Below are 21,281 nucleotides of genomic sequence, written 5' to 3'. Positions count from 1 at the left end.
ATGTCATAGAATTATAGAATAATAGAGTTAGAAAGGACCCCATGGGTCATCTAATCCAACCCCCTGCACTATGCAGGATACTCACAACCCTATCGCTCATCCACTGTAACCTGCCACCCCCTTAAGCCTTCACAGAATCAGCCTCTTCGCCCAGATGGCTATCCAGCCTCTGTTTAAAAATTCCCAAAGATGGAGAACTCACCACCTCCTGAGGAAGCCTGTTCCACTGAAAAACTACTCGGTCAGGAACTTCTTCCTGATGTTGAGACGGAATTTCTTTTGAATTAATTTAATCCCATTAGTTCTGGTCCATCCCTCTGGGGCAAGAGAGAACAACTCTGCTCCATCCACAATATGGCAGCCTTTTAAATACTTGAAGATGGTTATCAAATCCCCTCTCAGCCGTCTCCTCTCCAGGCTAAATAGACCAAGCACCCCCAACCTTTCTTCATATGTCTTGGTCTCCAAACCCCTCACCATCTTTGTTGCCCTCCTCTAGACACACTCCAGTTTGTTTACATCCCTCTTCAACTGGGGTGCCCAAAACTGAACACAGTACTCTAAGAGAGGCCGAACCAGAGCAGCTTTTTATGGAGTCACCTTGGCTTCCTTAGGCTCTTTCCATCTTTCTTTCTCAAGGGAATTGTTTGTGATTGAGCCTTCAGTATTTCACTTTTAAGAAACTCCCAGCCCTCTTGGACTCCCATCTCTTTAAGGCTTTTTGACCACGGGACTCTACCCATGGTGACTGTAATGCTTTATTACATAGCTGTCTGCTTAGCTAGAAACACGAAGTAAAGTTCCAGGCACTTTGGTGTTCTTGCTTTGTATGTCTTTTTATATTTCTACTAGTAATATAGCCCATTGCAGATTGAAATGCAATGGGCGCTAGCAGGTAATCCCCCCCCCCTCCGTGGAGCAGCCTACCTAAAGTGTAGGAGGGAGGAAGAGCGGAGAGCCATTGGGAGGCATTCTCCCTCCCTCTCTGTGTGTCGTCCTTCCGGCTGCCCTGCCCGGTCTTCGCGAGCTCCTCAGGGTCTTATCCGAGCTTGGCTGGCTGGCTGATGGGCGGGAGGAGGAGGTTTTGGGCCAGCGGCAGCAGCAAAATGAACGCAGAGCAAGACGTCTCCGGCGGCGCCGCTGATTATCTCCCGGCGTCGGCGCAGCAGAAGCCGCTGGACTGTTGGGCTGACGGCCCCACGGGCTTCGGGGCGGTCAGCGACTCGGCGGCGGGCTGCGGGGCTCGTTGTTGTTTAGCAGGCGGCGGTCCAGCTTCTTCTGCCTGGGAGACAGCTGATCCTGCAGGCGCCGCGTCCGCCAGTCCAGGTACCGCCTCCACATGCGGTTCGGCTGCCAGCCCACCAGCACCCCCGAGCCGAAGGCCAGCAGGACGGCCAACTGCAGCAGCCGCTCCGACAGCGGCAGGAAGGGCAGAAAGCGTCAGGCCGCGTCAGGCAGGGAGTCCCCGGCAGTCGCGCTGTGCGCGGCTGCCGGGGACTCCCTCAGGCGGCGGCCTGACGCGGCAAGAGGCACGAAGCGCCTCTCGCCGCGTCAGGCCTCCGGGCAGGGAGCCCCCGGCAGCCGCGCACAGCGCGACTGCCGGGGGCTCCCTCAGGCGGCGGCCTGACGCGGCGAGAGGCGCGAAGCGCCTCTCGCCGCGTCAGGTCGGGAGCAACTGAGAGCCGCACTGCGCGCGGCTCTCAGTTCCTGGGCCTGGGAATCGGAGGGACCAATCGGCAGGCGCTTTGCGCCTGCCGATTGGTCCCTCCGATTGTCTGTCATGAGGAAGGGTCCAATCTGGACCCTTCCTCATCCCGGACACATCCCGCCCCAGAACCCCTTACGGCTTTATTTAGTCCGTGGCGCCCGTGGCGCCACGGGCGGTTTACAGATTTTTCAAGAACTACATCACCTGTTAAAAGAGAGTTCTTAAGAGGACTAGTGTCATACCCTCTCTTTGCAGTTTCCAGGGCCCATGCCTTCACTCCCTCTCTTGCCCCCCCCCCCCCCAAGATCCCAGAGCTTGGGATACTTGCCTAGTTTGCAGCCATCAGAGGAAGGGAAAGGTGCTAGGAAACAGACTGTCTCCCTATGGTAAGACAGAGGACTCTATAGTTGTGTCAACCCAGCCAATGATTAAAGAGGGACACCTGGATCAGGGAAACAGGTGAGGCTGGGCTAGATCCAGGTGTTGGGTACTGGGCAAATAGGGATGGATGGATGATTGGTTCTTCAAGGACTATATCTGTCTCCAGGATTTGTTTCCAGTTTTCTTTCCATGATTAAAAACCTCTTCAATTTGATCCTGTTTTGAAGTTCTCTCTGGTTTGGTACATCTGGCCTGAAATTGCTGTGATTCAAAGCAGTTGGATATTCCAGTAGTGCTTTCCCCTGGAACCTAGATACCTGTGCTTATCTTGGATATTATCTACAATCTTATCTACAATGCCATCTTAAGGAGTATTACTCCATTTCTAGTCCATTGAAGTTGGTGGCCTTATAAGAGTATAGTTCTTCTTAGGATCACACTGCCAGACATTTCATCGCGTGAATGATCTTTTGAAAAGAGCATCATTAATTGCTATTCCAGTTTAAACAAAAAGGGGACAACAATAACACAAGTGTCTTCCATATGAGGACAGAGGTGTATGGTTTCCCTGTTGCTGGTGTGGCTGCAGCTAAAGTGTAGTAGCAACAGGGCTTCCACACAATGGCTACCCTGCTGTTGCTTTCCCCCAGCAATGGCCTCCTCCTCTCCCTCCCCTGAGCACTCAGGGCTTTTACAATTTTTTTTAATGGCACTATGATATTTTTACATCAATATACCATTGTGATTTTAGGTGTTGCTGGCTCTCTGAATTTCCAGCTTTCATTAAAAAAAACGTAAGTCTCTATGACCTTCAGTTGCAAAGATATGCCTTTCCTGCTCTACCTTTGGAAGAGAGGGGAACAGTCTTGCTTTTATAACTGGAAGCAGAGAATTCACAGAACCTGCTACACCTATTGTTGCAGTGGTATATCAAAATAATAACATTATAGTACTGATTTCTTTCAAATAATAACAAGCCTCTTGTTGACAGAGGGAGGCAATGGCTGCTGTGGTGACAAGGTCAAGGAAAATGGCTGTCACGTGGGCCAGATGGATCTGAATCCCCCCCCCCCACACACACACACACAGCAGCCACTCGGCCTTTATTGTGCTCTTTCACAAAACTTCACAAAACAAAACAGGTATAAGAAAGACTGGAGAACAGCTGGAACAGCCCTTTGAGGTGCAAAGATGCACCATGATGCTGTGGGGAACAAGAGGGAAAGTACCTCTCTTCTCAAAGGCTTTTGAATTTGGGGAAATGACGTGTGCAGAAGCCATTGCAAATGAAAAGACTAGTTAGTATGGAGCTTCAGTAGAGTCAAATATACTTTTTCTCCAATGAAAGCTGAAGTTCTCCCGAGAGCTTTGCTAAGGTCCCAAGTTCAATTCTCTGGCATCCTTAGTTGAAAGTGTCCAAGACAGCAGGGCTAGGAAAGACCTGGCTTCTAAACTGTTACCATTCAAAAGATTGGTTCAGTGCTGATTTAGATGCACCATAGGTACAAGGCGAGTCTCTCTTGGGAGCATTTTATCTATGGATCTTCGGATGCAGATGGATAAGTTTGGCCTAGTGATAAAGTGTAAAGAGAAATCACTTCTTAAGGTTCATGTTTTGCACATATGATTACAGAGCCAGTCTCCAAAGTGTTTCTTGTTTATTTCGAGTACAAAATTAAAACGTGTAGCGATATAATAATTTTGAGCCAGAAGTGACATGTTCTTTTTAAAAAAAAGAATAGATGGTATTTTAGATACTCCTGCTTCCTCCATTGAATCCAAACACTATAAATACATAAGGAGATGAAGGATACTCATGGCAAGAATGGAGTTTTCCTATTTACAGTCAGATGCTGGGTTATCTCCCAAGGACCAACTGAGCAGCTAAATACTCTGCTGTATTCACAGGCTATTAGTGGTCTTCCTTGAGGTGAGGGAATAATCTCCTGCTTGTTCCCCAAAGACTCTTTCTTGTCCTTATCGGAACTCTTCAAGATCTCTTTCTTTTTCTTTTGACGGCTAGGAATAAGGAAGGTTGAGAGATCTGCAGATTTGACTAAGCTTCGTTGACAGTGGGGCTACTCCAATTTATACCAGCTGCAGGGTTCTTCAATAATTTATTTTAATCGCCCAGCAAACTTCATCCCTGAAGCCTAAGAACAGATAACATTTCCATAAGAATGTCTAAGATAGCATTAATCTGAAAATTAAAGCTGGAATATCTTTCTCCCAGCCCTGCAGCTTATCTCTATAAAATGACTGCCCAGCAAGATGGAACTTGCATTGCCTTTGGACGACCTTTGAGGTTCAGCCATTTGCAAGATCGAGCCAGGGCACTGAGAAATTATTCTGTTTCACTTCCACGGTTGGAAAGGGCACACAGGTCACGATGGAACTAACTGCAAAGGTTATACTGCACAGAGAAGATGAGCTACCACGTCTGCAGACTTTGTCTCAAAATAATTGGCTGATTGGGTTGAGGAAGCTGAGAGCCCAGGATGTGGTTCTTGACTTGCAAGATGTCTTTCAGTAGTTGAGATGTGAAACGGGTAACCTAGCAACAGGCTGCAATTTTCAATAACATGCAGCATCTTCAAGCACTTACAGTGTCTCACTTGCCAAAAGCAATTAACTTGTATTTAAATTTTAAAACTGTTTCTGCTCAGTAATGCCCCCCCCAAAAAAACTCCCTCTGCCCTTCTACATATAAAAAAGGATGAAATTAACATGTGATTTTCCTCTCCCTTTCTGCAGGTGAAAGAGCTGAATGTGGGACAACCAGGTAAGCAGAGGGGAATGAGAATCATATCCTTGACTTTTTCGTTCTGGGGAGTGGTGGATATCTGCTGGAGGGCTAGGTTTGAATATAAAATGAAAGTTGTTGAAGGCAAAATGGGTAAAAACCTGTTCTAGGGGGAGACAGCACAAGTTAGCAGCCTGCATTAGAGGCCCACCACTGGCCGTGTTGCATAAATATAGAAAGATACCTAACAGCTTTTTGCTGCAGTGTAATTTTCAGCTGCTTTAGCTCCAAAACCCTGAGAAATGCTGCATCAGCGTGATGCACTGCAGAAGCTCTGTGGATACATCCAAGTTCATTTTCATGGCATCAGTTTATAACACTGCCCCCCCCCCCAAATAAAACTGCCAATATTTTTCCAGCTTCAACATTAATTTTAAAGCAGGATTGTGGTATTTAATCACTACACATGAGCTAGATTTAACATCCCCGTGGAGTTAGATTTACGATGGTTGCCAGGTGAACCACCCTTTTAGGAGCCAGCTTAGTGTAGTGGTTATGGACAGCTGCTTTTAATCTGTAGAGATGGGTTTTGATCCCTCTCTCTTCCACATGCAGCCAGCTGGATGACCTTGGGCTAGTCCTATTAGAGCTATTTTGTCAGGGCTCTCTCATCCCCACCTACCTCACAGGGCGTCTGTTGTGAGAAGAGGAAGGGAAGGCAATTGTAAGCTGCTTTGAGACTCCCTTGGGCAGTGAAAAGCAGAGTATAAAAACCAACTTCTTCTTTTTCCCATAGTAAGAATGACATGGAGAGGCAGTAACTAGAAAAGTAGAGGAGGACAAAGTAAGGGAAACACTAGTGGTTGGTGAATTCAGAAAGTTGAAAAGGCCCTAGGAAACTGAGAAACTGAATTAGTTATATAAACTGGGAGGACAGCAAAAAGCAGTCCCAATCTAATTAAGAAGCAGAAAACCAGTAGTAGGCAATAGTGAAGAACAGGAACATGGGTTCATGAAATCACTGAATGGTTGAGGAAAGCATAAGAGTGGAATTGGAAGGGGGCACATTGAACAGGGAGAAATAGAAATAGAGAGGTATCTGTGCATAATGAGGTAGGCCACAGTCCTTCAGCATGGGAGCTACATGCAAAAAAATCTTTTGTGGAGGACATCAAGATTTAGAGTCCTGCCTGCTTCCACTCCCCTTCCGTTTCCTCAGTAATAGCTGTTGAACCCACCATTTCATCCTGTAAACTCAACTGCATTGCTTCTCCTGCCCTTCCAACCCAGTCACACTAATCTCTTTTGGTTTCATTTTCAAATGGACATCTCAGCTACAAACATAAAAAGCCTTAGCTGTGCCATAGTTATCACCCCAAGGAACTCTGGGAAGTAATCTTTGAGAGTGAACTGTGAATTCTCTGTCAGGAGTTCTCTTGTGTCCTCACAAATCCGAACTTCCTCTCAAAGACCTTCTCAACTCTACCAAACCTGTCTCAGTGAAAGTATTTTAAACAAGTAGCGCAGAGGCACCACTGTAGGCCCCCACAGACATCTTCCTCCTTTGGTTGCTTCCTAACTTTCTTTCTTTGCCTGTTTTGTTTTCTCCAAGTGTATAAATCCTGAGGGCATATAACCTTGGTGCAGAGGAAGCAGTGCACTTACTGTTTTTGCTTCCTGCCAGTCTCTTGAGGCCAGTGTAGCCTGAGCGGGGGAATGAGATTTGGTTTTTAAGACAGCTGTATTCTTAAACAGTAGGCTGTGGGCCTCTGACGTACAAGGCAACAGAGCTGCCAAATTCCCTTCCAATGTATGGTTACATCTAATTATCTTCTTATAGTACTGTTTTAGTGTTTGTTAAAATGCACAATACTGCCAGAGAAACTTCTGAAAGAGAAGTTTTCAATACTGCAACGGATGACTGTTGTCTCTTCCTTTACTAAATAAGAGAGTCAGTATTGTTCTGAACAGTTTCATCCTTGTAAGTCCATTGACTTCTTCCTATTTGAAGAGGCGTTACTCTTTTTAGGACTGCAGTATTGAGTCCTATGAAACACTAGAGCCATGAAAATGCTAGAGGGCATCACCCCAAGGGTCAGACATGACCCGGTGCTTGCACAGAGGATACCTTTACCTTTACCGTGAGATCCTTCTAGGCTTCCAGTACGAAAAGGGCCTTTCCAGTTGTCCCTCAAGGGAGGTGAGCCATTTGCAGAAAGATCCAGCTCAAAACTGTGTGCCTATAGCTGCTCTGGAGCCTTTAGGCTCTGGTAAGGCTATTCTTGTCATTTGTTGCTTCTGAACCTAGAGACTTTTAGGCTGCAGACCTAGCACTATTGTGTCCAGGTAACCAAGAAGCCCCATTAAGTATCCTGTAGCCAAAATATATTGGACCTGAGATACTGTGGAACTCTTTCCTCTGGTTTGAGTGGGATGGATTCTTCTAATGGGTTCTTTTGACCATCCACACCTTTGCTATTCTTACTGGCCTTGTAGCTCTTCTCAGCTCCTGATCACACTGCAGGCTACAAGCAGGTGTTGCTTTGTCCCCACCTACCCTCTTTTCCTACACGACTGCTCAGCCTTCTTTGTGCCATACAGTCCCCTTTTCTGTCAGAGCAGGGACCTGGTATTCCACTCTTAGATCCAGGTGAGTCCCTGTCCTGAATTCCTTGCTTCAGTATTTCAAATGCCAGATGTTTGAGAAAGATATCAAATGATAATGGTCACGGAGTAAAGCTGGAGTCCCTGCATTAGAGGCCTTCCCTCCCTCCCTCCCTGCAATGCTTTTATTTGCAATCTTTTGAGATCTTGCCCTGCCATTGTATTCGTATTGAAGTTTTGTTGATTTCTTTTGTTCCATTTTTCTTAGGCCCCCCTGCCTTCCCCCTAAACCACAGAAAATGAGGAGACCTAGGCCTCTCTCAGTCTATAATCATAAACTCTTTAACGGCAATATGGAAACGTTCATTAAGGTACTTGCTGTCTAACAGTGAGAGTCTGTGAATACGGTGAATGTAAGGTAGCTTTCCCCCTCCCCCCTCTTCTAACTACTGACCTGTTTTCTTTTCTTGGAACGGGCCTTTCACATGCACTGCACATCACACCATTAGCATGGTTAGTATGCTGTCTGCCTCAGTGAAGATTGGTTTTTTTTAAGGGGGGGGGATGTTGGTGGCTGTCCCTCCTTACCACAGTGGTGAGACACGAGTTAATCCACACACTTGGCGTTTCTCTCACTTGTATTCCTACTGACTGGGAAGGATGAGATAATGGTAATGACCCATGCGGAGCAGTATGGAAGCACAACACCCTTTATGCCTGTTAGCATGCTAATTGCAATCTGCTGTATCTTATTACTGCAGGCCGAACTGCTGTGGTTTCATAAGCTGTTGTTTATATGAACATCTTAGAGGTTAAATGCACCATGCCTGCCTCCCATAGGAAGACATTTGCAGTATAGGAGTCTTTAAACAAAAAACAACCCAATCCTTCAAGACTATGGTGTTATCAGAGTGATATGGCTCTTTGCAGTTTAAGGAAGACAAGATGCTGTTTGTAGAAGCAAAAACATTTGTTTTTATTCCAGTCAGGGAATTCTTGAATGGTTGCTTGTTTTGAAGGGAAGTGACAGAGAGAAGCCATTTGGAATGTTGCCCTCTGTTAAGGCATTTCTCATTCCCTGGGCACAGGAATGTGCACTGTTTTAAAAAGTGAACTGATCTAAGTCAGTGGTCCCTAACCCCTGGTCCGGGGACTGGTACCAGTCCATGGATCAGTTGGTACCGGGCCGCGGCTCTTCCTCGTTCTCCTGCCACTCTGCCTCACCTTTGGGGCTCTCGGTGGCCGCCATGGCTGGGGCTCCCCCTCAGTGTGGCACTGTGCAGCTGCTGCTGGAAGCACCCCACAGTGGGTGGCGGGAAGTCGGGCACCAGCGGGAAAGCAAGCAGAGCAGGGGCTCAGGCAGCAGCGACGTCCCTCGGCAAAAGACTACCCCCACCTGGGCCTCAGTAAAATTGTCTAACGTTGACCGGTCCCTGGTGATGAAAAGGTTGGGGACCACTGATCTAAGTCACCATTCCTCCCCCCCCCCCCAGTCACAGAAAGAGGAAAGACATAATAGCCCATGGCAGGAATGAGAACATTCCTGATTTATGCTTAATGATGACAGGATAGTAATTTCATGCTTTGTTTCGTTGCTGTTTATAAAACCAACCTAATAGAGTTGTCTTTGAAAAGTTCAGCAAAAGGAAGGGGGGGGGGATATTACAAGTATCTAGAGAACTGACATTCCTTCATACATCACAAAGCCCTAAAATGATTTGTATGTGTAAAATCTGGCATGGACCTGAGTAGTAAAGGAGATGCTGCATTAATCTCACTGCTACTTGGAAAAAGCTGTAACATAAAACACGTTGGAGGAACGGAGAGAGGCATTAATTGGGCTGAGAAATTGGTGCCATTTAGAAGAGTATCTCTAGTCAGCAGACATTCAGCCTAAGGCAAAATGTAGATATCTATCTCCTTACCCTAATCTACCCTGCTTTAAGGAAAACAAATCTTCCTCACTTCCTAGGACAGCAACACATTTAAGTCTTTCAATTATTGTTGTTCTAGTACAAGACCAAATTGTTTCGTGAATGACCCCAACGGTCTTGACTCAACTGTCCGTGACTTTTTAAAAATGCTTTCACTTGGCATGACTAATGTGCAGCCTTAAAATCCACTGCATGGTCTAACACAGAGCATCCCTGCGCATGTTCTGGAGGAATCTAATGGAGTTATACAGTTACGGCTAAGCCAGTGTGACTCTTTAAGCTTCCTCAGTTGGAGACTTACATGGGAGCCTCATGCAAGCTGTTCTGAGTAGCTTGTTTGGAATTCAAATCAGTATCTTGCATTCTCCATCACAGTGCTTTTGTAGTGGCTGGCAACATTAGTAAAAACAGGTCAACATACTGTAAATGGCATAAGAAACAGGAGCTATTTAAAGTTCCATAGAGTCAACAATAACATAAAGACAAAAAGTTCCAAAGCACCAGAAATACCCACAAGGATTTTTAAAAGGATGAAAAGCCACAACAAGGATAATGCTGAGTAAAAACTTCATCATCAGATATAATAAAACCTTACAGCAGGGCAACTAATAAAAATGAAACCTATTCCCAAAATCTGTGCTAAGATTGTGCTCTGAGATCAGGGGGCAGAACTGCAACACCAGTGAAGTCACAGATTACAGCAAATGTTATGCTTGCAGTGGTTTGCAAAAGAGTTAACACTACGGGCCTTTTCGCACAGGGATCTTTGTTGCAAATTGTTTGCGGAATGAAAAATCGCCATTTAAAATAGTGGAATTCGTCGTTATGCATACCTGCCTTTGTAGTGGAATCAGTTGCGTTTTTTAGCGTTTCCCACAGGCTTCCGGTCTCGGCAGAAATCGCTAGAAAGGAAGCGCTATTGCCAAGCTCGTCCCGCCCCTGGCCGTCAAGCAGCCAATGGGCAGCCGTTAGCATGCTCCCAAACAGCCCCTTTCCCTTTAAGAAAGGTTTTAAAAAAAAAAAACGACCCATAGCAACGAATCTAGGTAGATTCGTTGCTACGGAGAGACCCATCCAGCTGCCTAATGTAAGCTGTCGTTTGATTGTATGATCGTTTGCACGCTGCCTCGAGTGATAAAAAAAAAATCCCCCCCCCTCTCACGGGCCCGATTTTTGGCTGAATTTATTTGTAAAAAATAAAGGGACTTTATTTCAGCAAACGGGCTTTTCAGTGGTTTGTGCTTAGTGACTAAAGGTGAAGGACTGAAGCCAGGGAAGCCTCTAAACAGAAAGAGGCTCGCCGGTGCGTTTATCCCCGCTCGCTCGGAGAAAAAAAAATGGCGATCGCTTCGCCGGAAGTTTGGAGGAGAGAGCCAGGGGGAGGGACTTTGAAGAACCAGCAACAATGGTAACGCACAGGTCTTTAGCGCTACTGTTGCAGATTGGTTGCAGGAGTGTATCGCTATCCGGAGGGTGAATCCACTTTTCTGGATTCCCCTGAAAGCGCCACAACGAAGCGCTTTTTGCTGATTGGTTTCAGGATTGTTGCAGATTGTCTACGACGTCGTGGGTTATGGCAAATTAGTAGCGTTTCCAAATAGCAACCATTCTGCTACTTTGAAGCCGTGCGAAATGGCCCTGTGTTGTTGTCAGTACAGGTTTACCATCAGGGCCACCTGCAGTAAATCCTTACCAGCTGGATTTCACTGGACTAACTCTATGTGGACACAAGGGTGTTGGTAAAGTACATTGCCAGCACTGCCATGAAACAGACACAATAATATCCTCAAGGCTGTATTTTGGTCCTATTTATTGAAAGACTCCCCCCCCCCCCCATTGCTTTCTAGTTGTTGCCTGTTTAATTGCCCTGAGCTCAGTAAACTCAGTAGCTTGACGGAGGGCACAGGATAACTTAGAGTGATAATGTCAGCCAAGGGAATGACGTGTGTAAAATATGTATGTACAGATATGTAAAATAGCAATTGAAACAAAGAGGAAGGAGGGTCAGTAAGGGAATACCAAAGGGGACAGAAAAAGACTTCCGTTGCTTGGTAGAAGACTATTATAGATTGGGACTCACAGATCTCCTTGTGGAGGGAATTCAGTTTTGGTGCCGCCTAGAAGGTTTATTTTTCTGTGCTTGCCACCTACCTACCTTTCAGATGATGGCCCTAAAATAATAATTGAACCAATGGAAGCTTCTGTACACTCTTCATGCACAGTTACATGTAGAGCACAGTGCATTCAGTAATCTAATCTCGATGGTACCAGGGCATGCACCACAGTGGCTAGAGCTATCTTATCCAGGGAAGGTCGGAGGTGGTGCACCAACCAACACTGACAAAAGCTCCTGGCCACTTTTGCCACCTACTTAGTCAACAGGAGGCCCAGGTCCAGCTGCACACTCCAGCTAGGAACCTTCTCCTTTTAGGGGAGTGGAACCCTGTCCAGAATACGAGACACCTCAGTTCCTGGGTCAGTCCTTCCGGTCACAATTTGCACCTCTGTTCGGTTGGGATTATGTTTCAGTTTTTGTTTCTCATTCATCCCAAGAGTGCTTCCAAGTACCAGCTTAATGTTTTCACAACTTCCATGAGATCTGCTGGAAGTGGGTATTTTCTGCCTATTGGTGGCAACACAGCCCAAATCTCTGGATGACTTTAAGCTGCAGTTTCATGTAGATATTAAAAAGCATGGGTGAGGGGGCAATATGGAACCCCACAGGGACCGTAGAGCAGACCCCCAACATTACCTATTGAAACCTGCCAAAGAGGATCCAAACCACTGCAAAACTGTACGTCTTAGCTCCAGAAAGCAATAATAATACTGAAAGCTGTTGAGAGTTTTGGGGTAATCAGTAGTATTGTACTTTCTCTGTTCATATCCCTGTGTAGATTATACTCCAGGGTGATCAAGGCCATTTGAGTCCTTTAATCAAACCTGAGAGCAGAATGGAAAGGATTGGTAAGGCATTTTAACACATGTTGAATAATGCACTTTTAATCCACTTGCAATATATTTTGCAACTGAGTTTTACTGTGAAATAGCTAAAGTGCATTGAATGAGTATTATTCAACACATGTGAGAGGGCATGTAATCTTCTTTACCTATAAATTATTAAAGTTACAACAACCTGTTTTACTCTGTATCTAGCAGCCCTGTATCCTCCTTGTATTGCTAACCTAGACTTCACATGTTACTTCCTCAGGTTGTTGATACAGCATATCCCAGTTGCCAACATGGTTCTCATTTATAAATCTTCATATATTTTCCCACTACTCACCACGGATTCTCATAACTATTAACTGGTTTGCAAAAGATTCAGTGCACAGTTATTAAGACGAACAATTGCGAATTTAAAGGCCTGATGGGTGATTCCTAATATCTATACACACATTTTCGTGTTATCGCGATTAATTCCTAGCTTAGACCTACAAAACCATTGAGGCTTGGATCCTATGACACTGTTCCCTTTGGGCATCTTTCCAGCTGCTGCAGAGGCTTTCCTCCACTGCAGTGCTTGCTTCATTAGCTGCTAGCACTTCTACATCCTTAGCAGCTTCTTGGAAAAAACATTTGTTGTTCACGTGTGGAAATGCTAGAAGTGGCGTTGTGAATAACACAGCAGAAGGAAGCCTCAGCAGAGGCTGATGAGAAGCACGAAGGGAACACTGTCATAAGTGCTGAGCCCAGTTCCTTGCAATAAAGGAAAGCTAAACTGTCCAAGGGGAATTATTTCCATGTACCTGAAGAGAGGAGATGAATTGCAATAAAGAAATTCCAGGCAAAACGTGGTAATAGTGGCTTTTAAAGCAGTACGACTTTTATGTCAGATCGTAACCAAAGCTATTATGGCCCTAGCTATATTTTCCTAGAAGCATTAGGCCAGGGGTAGTCAAACTGCGGCCCTCCAGATGTCCATGGACTACAATTCCCAGGAGCCCCCTGCCAGCATTTGCTGGCAGGGGACTCCTGGGAATTGTAGTCCATGGACATCTGGAGGGCTGCAGTTTGACTACCCCTGCATTAGGCATATAAACATCCCTTTAAACCAACAGGGCCACAAGGGGGTGTTATTCTTTTTTTTCTGAATAGGCAGTCTGTTGTGAAAGAACTGGATGGAATGGATGGACAGTGTCTGACAAAAAGTTACCTAAAGTCTGTCACTGAGGCTGAGAAGTTGCATACTAAACAGTTACATGGAGTGTTGGAGCTTTACCTTGATCCTTCTAAGCTGCCATTGCATTTGAGCTTTCATGGCCTCTGGAAGATGGGCTTACTTTAACAGATCTTATTCTTGCTTAACTTTTTCTTTTTCCCTGCTTTGCTGCTTTGTTTGCTTATCAGAGGAAGAAGGAATGCTCGAACAAGGAACCAGGTATTTACTAGAGGGACTCCTATCTGGAAAAAAAATGTTTGTGTGTATAGATATAGATATAGATAGACGTATAATATGCATGAATTAAACGGAAAGTCTTCCTTTGTACTCTGCATTGAAAATATCCCACATTGTAATGCCAAATTCACATAATTTGGGGTTTAGGAAAATTGTAGAAAGCCCAAGTTGATGAAAAGATGACTCTCCCTTCTTCCTCCTAGCTAGAAAACTGAGCATTCTGGGGCAACCGTGCTTTTATTGAGATTGAAAATGTCAGGTGATGTCTCCAAACAATAGTGTCATTTATTGGGAAAGAATCTGGCTGGTAACTACTGCTCTGTGAAGTGGTAATTATGAGCCAGCTGAATTTAGCCCCTTTTTTCAGCTTTAGATTTTTAAGTAAGGTTGATACTGAAAACAAACTTCATGTTGGTATTGCCAAAGGATTACATTGCAGAGGTATGGAGTACTGAATATATAAGCAACCATTATCTTAATTTCTTGTTTGCTCTCTGACTAACATCACAACACTCATTTCTTCAGCTGGGGTTCTCTGTGCAATTTTTGTTTAAGACATTGCCTTTACCAAGCCAGTGCTCTCCACTGACTTTTTAAAAATTTGATTTCCTTTAAAAGGACTCAGGACAGGCTATCCCACTTGTGGTTGAAAGCTGTATTCGCTACATCAATTTATATGGTGAGTCGATTTGTTTTCCACTGGTTTCAGTGTCCTTGCAGGAATCTCTAGCACAAGGAGTTCTCCCCAGAAATTCAATGAATACGCCAGCTGCCTTGACTAATTACAAGAGGCTGAATGTTAATGATAGTTATTTAATCCCCTAATTGGTTTTGTATAAAAAAGGAATGAGTGATAAATATTTGGTTTATGTATATGCTCGCTGGTCAAATTGTGTGGGGCTACAATTCCAAGACTTGTGAATGAAGTTAATTGGGACATTTCTATTTACTGCAGCAAGCTGTAGACCAGAGTTGTCAAACTGTGGTCCTCCAAATATCCATGGACTACAATTCTCATGAGCCCATGCCAACGAACGCTGGCAAGTGCTCATGGCAATTGTAGTCCATGGACATCTGGAGGGCCACAGTTTGACTATCCCTGCTTTAGACTGGTGGTGTTCAGGAACCACTGTTGATTCTTGGGCAGAAGTAAATTATGTAGGGTTCAAAGGTTATATCCAACCAAGAATTTCCATTGCAGTTTTCCCCCCCTCTCCCCACCAAAGGATTGGGGGACATTGGCTAATAGTAGCACTATCTGGTTGTGTAGGTTGGAGTAGTGAACATATTTTTCATCTCATGAATTGGGAAACTGAGTTCAATCTTGATTGAACTTTTCCCTTCCATATTTTCTGCCATGACCTATGAGAGAGCTTAGATTGCTGGGGAGGTTTGTAGCTGGAGGTGAAATTCTGGGTTCTAGGCTTGGGCAAAGGAAGAAGCTTGCTGTGGTTCTTGCTTCAGTTTTCCTAAATGATCAGAGCAATAGAACGCTGAATTTTTGAAAGGCATCAGATTTTGCCCTAGCATGCTAATTTATCTTGCAATAACAGAAAATTTGTCATAATATGCAATAACAGAGTATAGCAAAATTTAATTATTTTAGGTTTGGCCTGGTAGATTAACTTAAGAAGTTTGGATTATTTTTTTAAAGTAATATATAAATAAGATGTATCCACTGTTGTAAATATGAAGGCTGTCTTCAGAAGAAGTTGAATAAGCCCTTTGTTTTTCCCCCTTGGTTCATTTTAGGTCTACAACAACAGGGTATTTTTAGAGTTCCTGGATCTCAGGTTGAAGTCAATGATATCAAGAACTCATTTGAGAGAGGTATGAACTAGCCTATGATTCTTGCAGTGTTGCTTAGAACAATATGTAAAATCTGGTAAATAAGTGTTCATGCATATGAGAATTTTTCTGTCAGTTGTTTTCAGCATTGTAAGCTGCAGGGAATGCATGTAATGGAATAATGTATTCAGACTACAAGTGTGAACAAACTGGTACGCTATCATTCCTCTGAACCTCTTTTCAGTGTAGAATTCATCTTAGAGATGTGTGAAGGAGGCATCACCTTAAACATGTGCAGACGAGTTTCCTCATCAATAAATTTGTGTCTTATTTTGGTGCTATCCTAATCTGATTCTATTTAAGGAAAGACAAAGTCATGGTTATGTTATCAATATTAAAAATGAAGAAACTCTAACAATTCAAATGTGGAGTGACCATACTTAATATGTGAATTTATCCAAACAAAATGCCTTTGGGAATATGGATTATTAGAGAGACACATAAAGTATTTGTTTGGTGATGAATGAAGAAATTTGAGACTTTCTTTATTAAAAAAGCATGATTTCATCATCATGGTACCTGTGCATATGGATACTGTGCACATGGATACTGTGCACATGGCACAGTATCCATATGGATACTGTACATGCTTAGGCCTGCTGAAGAGAATTCTTTGAAGCTGAAAAATATCTACTTCCCCCTCCCCCACCCCATCTGCCTTCCCTTTAGAGGGTTATGGAGAGAGGCAGAAGTGACCTTCCTTCAGTTCTGTCTTAGAGTTTCTCCAAAGCTGCGTTTCAACAGACTGTTACTGTCAACATCTACCTATCTCAAACATTTACCTCATAGAATCATAGAATAATAGAGTTGGAAGAGGGACCTCATGTGTCATCTAGTCCAACCCCCTGCACTATGCAGGATACGCACATCCCTATCGCTCATCTATTGTAACCTGCCACCCCCTTGAGCCTTGACAGAATCAGCCTCTCTGTCAGATGGCTATCTAGCCTCTGTTTAAAAATTTCTAAAGATGGAGAACCCACCACCTCCCGAGGAAGCCTGTTCCACTGAGAAACCGCTCTTGTCAGAAACTTCTTCCTGATGTTTCTTTTTAATTAATTTAATGCCATTGGTTCTGATCCGTCCCTCTGGGACAAGAGAGAACAACCCTGCTCCATCCTCTATATGGCACCCTTAGAGCCAAGTTTGAATATGCCACAAAAAATGCTCTTTAAAAAAGGCAAGTCCTGTGGGTTCCAGACTCCCCACACTAATGACCAAGTGGAATGCTTTACGTGCCTTGTTGAAGAGTGCAGTGTTTTATGCTGCTCTGTTTGTTGCAATTCACTCCAAAAGATAGTCATAAAATCATAGAGTTGGAAGGGTTTCTCCAGGGTCATGTAGACCAGCCCCCCTGCACAATGCAAGAACTCACAACTGCACAATAGAACTTCCTGCCTGAAAGTGGCACCCTGGGAAAAGGCCTTGACTCATGCTGCTTATGACAAAAAACCTTCTGTTGCCAGCAGATGGATACAAGGCTTCTTGGTTCCTACAGGTCCAAGACCAAATCCAACCAATGGGTCCGATATTAAAATTAGGGATGTCTATGAGCTCCACTCCCACATCCTCTAAATGCAGCTCATTGGAACCATTTTTCAAGAAGGAATATCACAAACATCCAGAGAAGCAGCCAAAACCATAATCATCATTCAGCCATTCTAAATTCAATTGCACTTGAGTCACCCTTGGAACTGGTTAAGGGGGCAACCTCTGCTCCAAGAGCACCTTTTCCACTGGGTCGCTTACTCTTTTTCTCCCATTCCATTTTAGAGGACAGTTTCAGAACCCAAATGCCCAGGGTATTCACCTCTCCTCATTCTGGCAGTAGCAGAGAGGGACAGAGGGAGGGGCATTCCACCCCCTTCATATCACACTGTAGAAGGTGGGAAGACAGTGTGTGGGATGGGGGGGGGGGGCAGAGTACCAGCATGCATTTCTGAGGTTCAGAGAACTCTCCATGGCAGCTTTGCATTTGTGTAGTGCCCATGTATGACTACACAGGTGGCCAATTAATGAACAACAGCTACAGGTAAATGCAACCATTTGTCTTCTTATTCCTGTGCATGTTTATTCAGAAGTTCTGTTGAGTCTCAATACATGTACATAATGTTACAGCTTAAGATGACCTAGGTTACTGCTGTAGTATCTGTATTCTTTAGAAGAACTTGAGATATTGCTGCCCACTGGTTTGCCGATACATTAAATATGTTAGTCATATAATCATGTAATGAACTGCCATGAATAGGCCTCAAGCCTCTGAAATATGTGTTGTAAATAATACACTAGTGTGTGCTCCTTTCCTGAATTGCAAGGTAAACAGATTGATGTGAATTGTTCTTCAAATGAAAACCTTGGAATAAATATGAAATGGCAGTGGAGATACGCCTTCAGTCATTTAAAATTCTAACTTTTGCAAGTAACCAAAACCCTTCTTATAGTCATTTTTGATGTTGTATGGCCCAGTAGGGTGCTATTTTAAAATAATGTTCTGTGTAAATGAATGCTGAAATAAATGAGTATATTGTCATTCTGGTCCTTTCAAGCTTAATTTCTGTAAGAGATTCTTGTCTAATCTGGAAGTAATCTTTACTGATTCAGGCAATTTTTTAATCCTTTCAGGTGAAGACCCCCTTGCTGATGATCAAAATGAACGTGACATTAATTCTGTTGCTGGGGTATTAAAGTTATATTTCCGGGGTTTGGAAAATCCACTCTTTCCTAAGGAAAGGTTTCAAGACTTGATTTCTACTATAAGTAAGTACCATTAGCAATAAATCAAGTCTTTGAACTCTGTACTTCGTGGTCTTCTTTAAATTCTAGGACTTAGAGCTCTTATGTTTAAAAGCAATTGTGCATCAGAGAAGTGGGTACTTGATTACCCCCTTTTCAATGCATAATTAGTGCCACTTCCATTGCAGCCCCCAAGTCCAGTGCCCTAATTCAGAATGGCGACTATGCTCCATGTGAGTTTATGAAGCTGCCTTATAATAAGCCAGAACTTTGGTCCATCTAGCTTGGTTTTCTCTGTCTAAACTGGAAGCAACTCCAGGGTCTTTCCCAGCATCTTCTAACTGAAATCCTTTTTAACTGGAGTTGCCAGGGATTGAATCTGGGACTTTCTATGTGCAGAAACACATGTTTTACCACTGAGCCAATTGAATGCCCGTGTCTCTTTAAAGCAGATTTCTCACTATTTACAAGTTCTTATTTGCTAATTATGTAGATGTTCTGTACTTCCCTGAGCATATCAAAGGGCTGTTTCCTGTAATGTATAGCATGAACATTCCTATATAAAACAATCAGTATTTTCAATGTTGTAAAGTTTAACTTGGTAGCTATATATTCTTTTGCATGAGTGCATTATATTTTTCCAGAAGTACTCACTGCCTGTCTGAATGTTTTGAATATTCTGAGCCACATCCTGAATCAAAATTCTGCTCTGGTCCCTGATAACTCCAGGGCTAGATACATTTAAGAACTAGAGCAGTAACAAAGGATGCAGTATACAGGGAAGTTTTACATTTTAAAGCCCTTGTATTTTCACCTTATTATGGTTAGTGTTCCTGAGAGCATAGTAATAAACCAGTAGAGCTGTTCTGATGCTTTAAATTAGGCCTCTACTTAAATATATTACTAAGGGGACTCTAAAAGCTGCTTGATGTGCTGGTGGAAATAAGCCATTCTGTTACAGCAAAATGTGAACTTGCTTGGCATAGCAAGTACCAGTGATATGCCATGTAATATTTTTGTCTCGTCGTATCACTTGCATCACATGGTGCAGGATACACATGCAGTCCCACACAAATGCAAGGGGATAGGATGCCAGGTTTTGCCCCTGTGTGAACTGCTCAGAGATGCATGCAATACTCATACTTTTGGAAGTTGCATCCAGATTTCACGAATTAGGCGAGCTTTTCTGTATCTTTTGCATTCCACTGTTCACCTAGGGCTGCCTTTCCCAACTTGTGGCTTGTTGTTTATAGTTTTGTTTAGGATTTTAAAAATGCCATGTTGTGCCTATTGTGGCTTAAATAACAAGGGAAATCATTTGTGCTTCAGTGCCTCTCACACTCAAGATGCTGCCCTTCCCTAAAAATAAAGGGAAAAGAGACCAGAGCCAAAGCATAATGTTCTTTATTATTGTTGTTGTTATAGTATTTATTACCCACCACTCCCAGCAAGCTGGCTCGCATTAAAAACCCCACAATTAAATATAACCATCCCCAACTAAAACCATTCTAAGTCCAATGGCCAATTAACCCTCTCCCCCCTCCTCTGTTCAACAACACCCCTGTCTGATGTCTCAGGGGAAAGGATGCAATGGGAGGAGAGCCTGATGTCCTGGCCAAACTGAGGAGGGGGCCTCGATCTTATTGCCACCCGGCCTCATGCTCAGTGGGAAAGCTCCATCTTGCAGGCCCTGCAGAACTGCACAAGCTCCGTCAGGGTCCTCAGTTCTTCTGGGAGCTCATTCTACCAGGTCAGGCCCAGGACCAAAAATGCCCTGTCCCTGGTCAAGGCCAGGCATACTTCTCGTGGCCCCCCGGCAGATTCCATCAGCAGGTTCATACCCACTTAGCGCAAGGCTCTGCATGGGCATAAGGTGATAGGCAGTCCCTCAGATATATAGAGCCCAGATTGCGGATGGCCTTGAAGGTTAACACCGAAACCTTTAGACAACTAAGAAGGAAGGAAGGCTGATAGAGCTCAACCTGAGGATTGAACTTACAGCACAGAGAAAGCAGATTTGATTTATCTCAGCTCATGCTAACAGATACTGAGTGTCTCTTTATTTGGACAGCACACAGCATTGCACATGTCATGGGACATTTAAATGCCCTGTAAGTCTGCATTGCCACTGTGTCCAGTATTTAGTATGTAATCTTTTAAAGCAAGCAGGAGCCTGGCTGGCTCAAGATGGAAGAATTTGCATGGAGTGCTTTCCAGTATGGACAATGACAACAAATGAATAAAAATGCAAGCAAATGTTTATTGGAAGGGCCTGGAGCTTTGTATGTAGAAGGTCCCATGTTCAGTCCCTGAGAGCTTATATTAAAAGGATATCAGGGAAAGTCCTGACTCTACCTCAGTAAAGTTGCTGCAACTCTGAGTAGATAGTACTGAGATAATGGTAAAATGATGTGACCCACAATGCCATTTTTGTAGGTTCTGTAGACGAACTATAATTGCATCCCAGTGTTCCAACTACATTTAAGTTTTTAAAGGAAACAAGCTTATTAATTTTATAATATACGGTCTACTGTTATTTTGTCAACCAGCATGGATAAAAAACAGTACTGAAGTGCATGTATATGTTTGTGTGTGTGTAATCTTAACTGCAGTTTTGTTCTTTTCTTCTTAATATTGTATTAACATACATAAGTTCCTTCTTTTAATGACTGATAAGGCTGCTTGGACCCGGACTGCTGAACTGATCTATAATCCTGTTCTAAGTCAGGATTTGCATGCCCCAGAGTTCCATGTCAGAGGCCAGTCTAGTTTGTGATGCTGCAGACTGTCCCGGAATAGGTTTTGCTGTTCCTCTGGTAGCCTTGGGCCATAGTAGAGCTGCTCTTCTTCATTGTGTCTGAAAAGGAATGATCCCTATTAAAGTCAGTTGGACTTTCTGTTAAATATGCTTGGAGGGATTGCAGCCATACTTGG

The 21,281-nt window shown here is 43.8% G+C and overlaps 1 protein-coding gene across 2 annotated transcripts in view; it reads left to right on the top strand.

Moving 5' to 3' along the window:
• Positions 1 to 21,281, top strand: part of SRGAP3 (SLIT-ROBO Rho GTPase activating protein 3) — a 229,960-nt gene that overhangs the window by 185,481 nt on the left and 23,198 nt on the right. The window contains exons 11-15 of one of the 2 annotated variants that reach the window (XM_077325275.1): positions 4,844 to 4,871; positions 13,718 to 13,748; positions 14,385 to 14,445; positions 15,519 to 15,596; positions 18,237 to 18,371. In XM_077325275.1, coding sequence (XP_077181390.1) covers positions 4,844 to 4,871; positions 13,718 to 13,748; positions 14,385 to 14,445; positions 15,519 to 15,596; positions 18,237 to 18,371 — 333 coding nt within the window. Of the gene's footprint in view, positions 1 to 4,843; positions 4,872 to 7,704; positions 7,808 to 13,717; positions 13,749 to 14,384; positions 14,446 to 15,518; positions 15,597 to 18,236; positions 18,372 to 21,281 lie in introns of both variants that reach the window. The other variant, XM_077325274.1, reaches the window with a different exon arrangement.

Source organism: Paroedura picta, chromosome 3 (assembly GCF_049243985.1).
Source record: "Paroedura picta isolate Pp20150507F chromosome 3, Ppicta_v3.0, whole genome shotgun sequence".
NCBI classification, from domain to species: Eukaryota; Metazoa; Chordata; class Lepidosauria; order Squamata; family Gekkonidae; genus Paroedura; species Paroedura picta.
The sequence above is the reverse complement of the archived record's forward strand: the minus strand, read 5'-3'. Positions and strand labels throughout refer to the sequence as shown.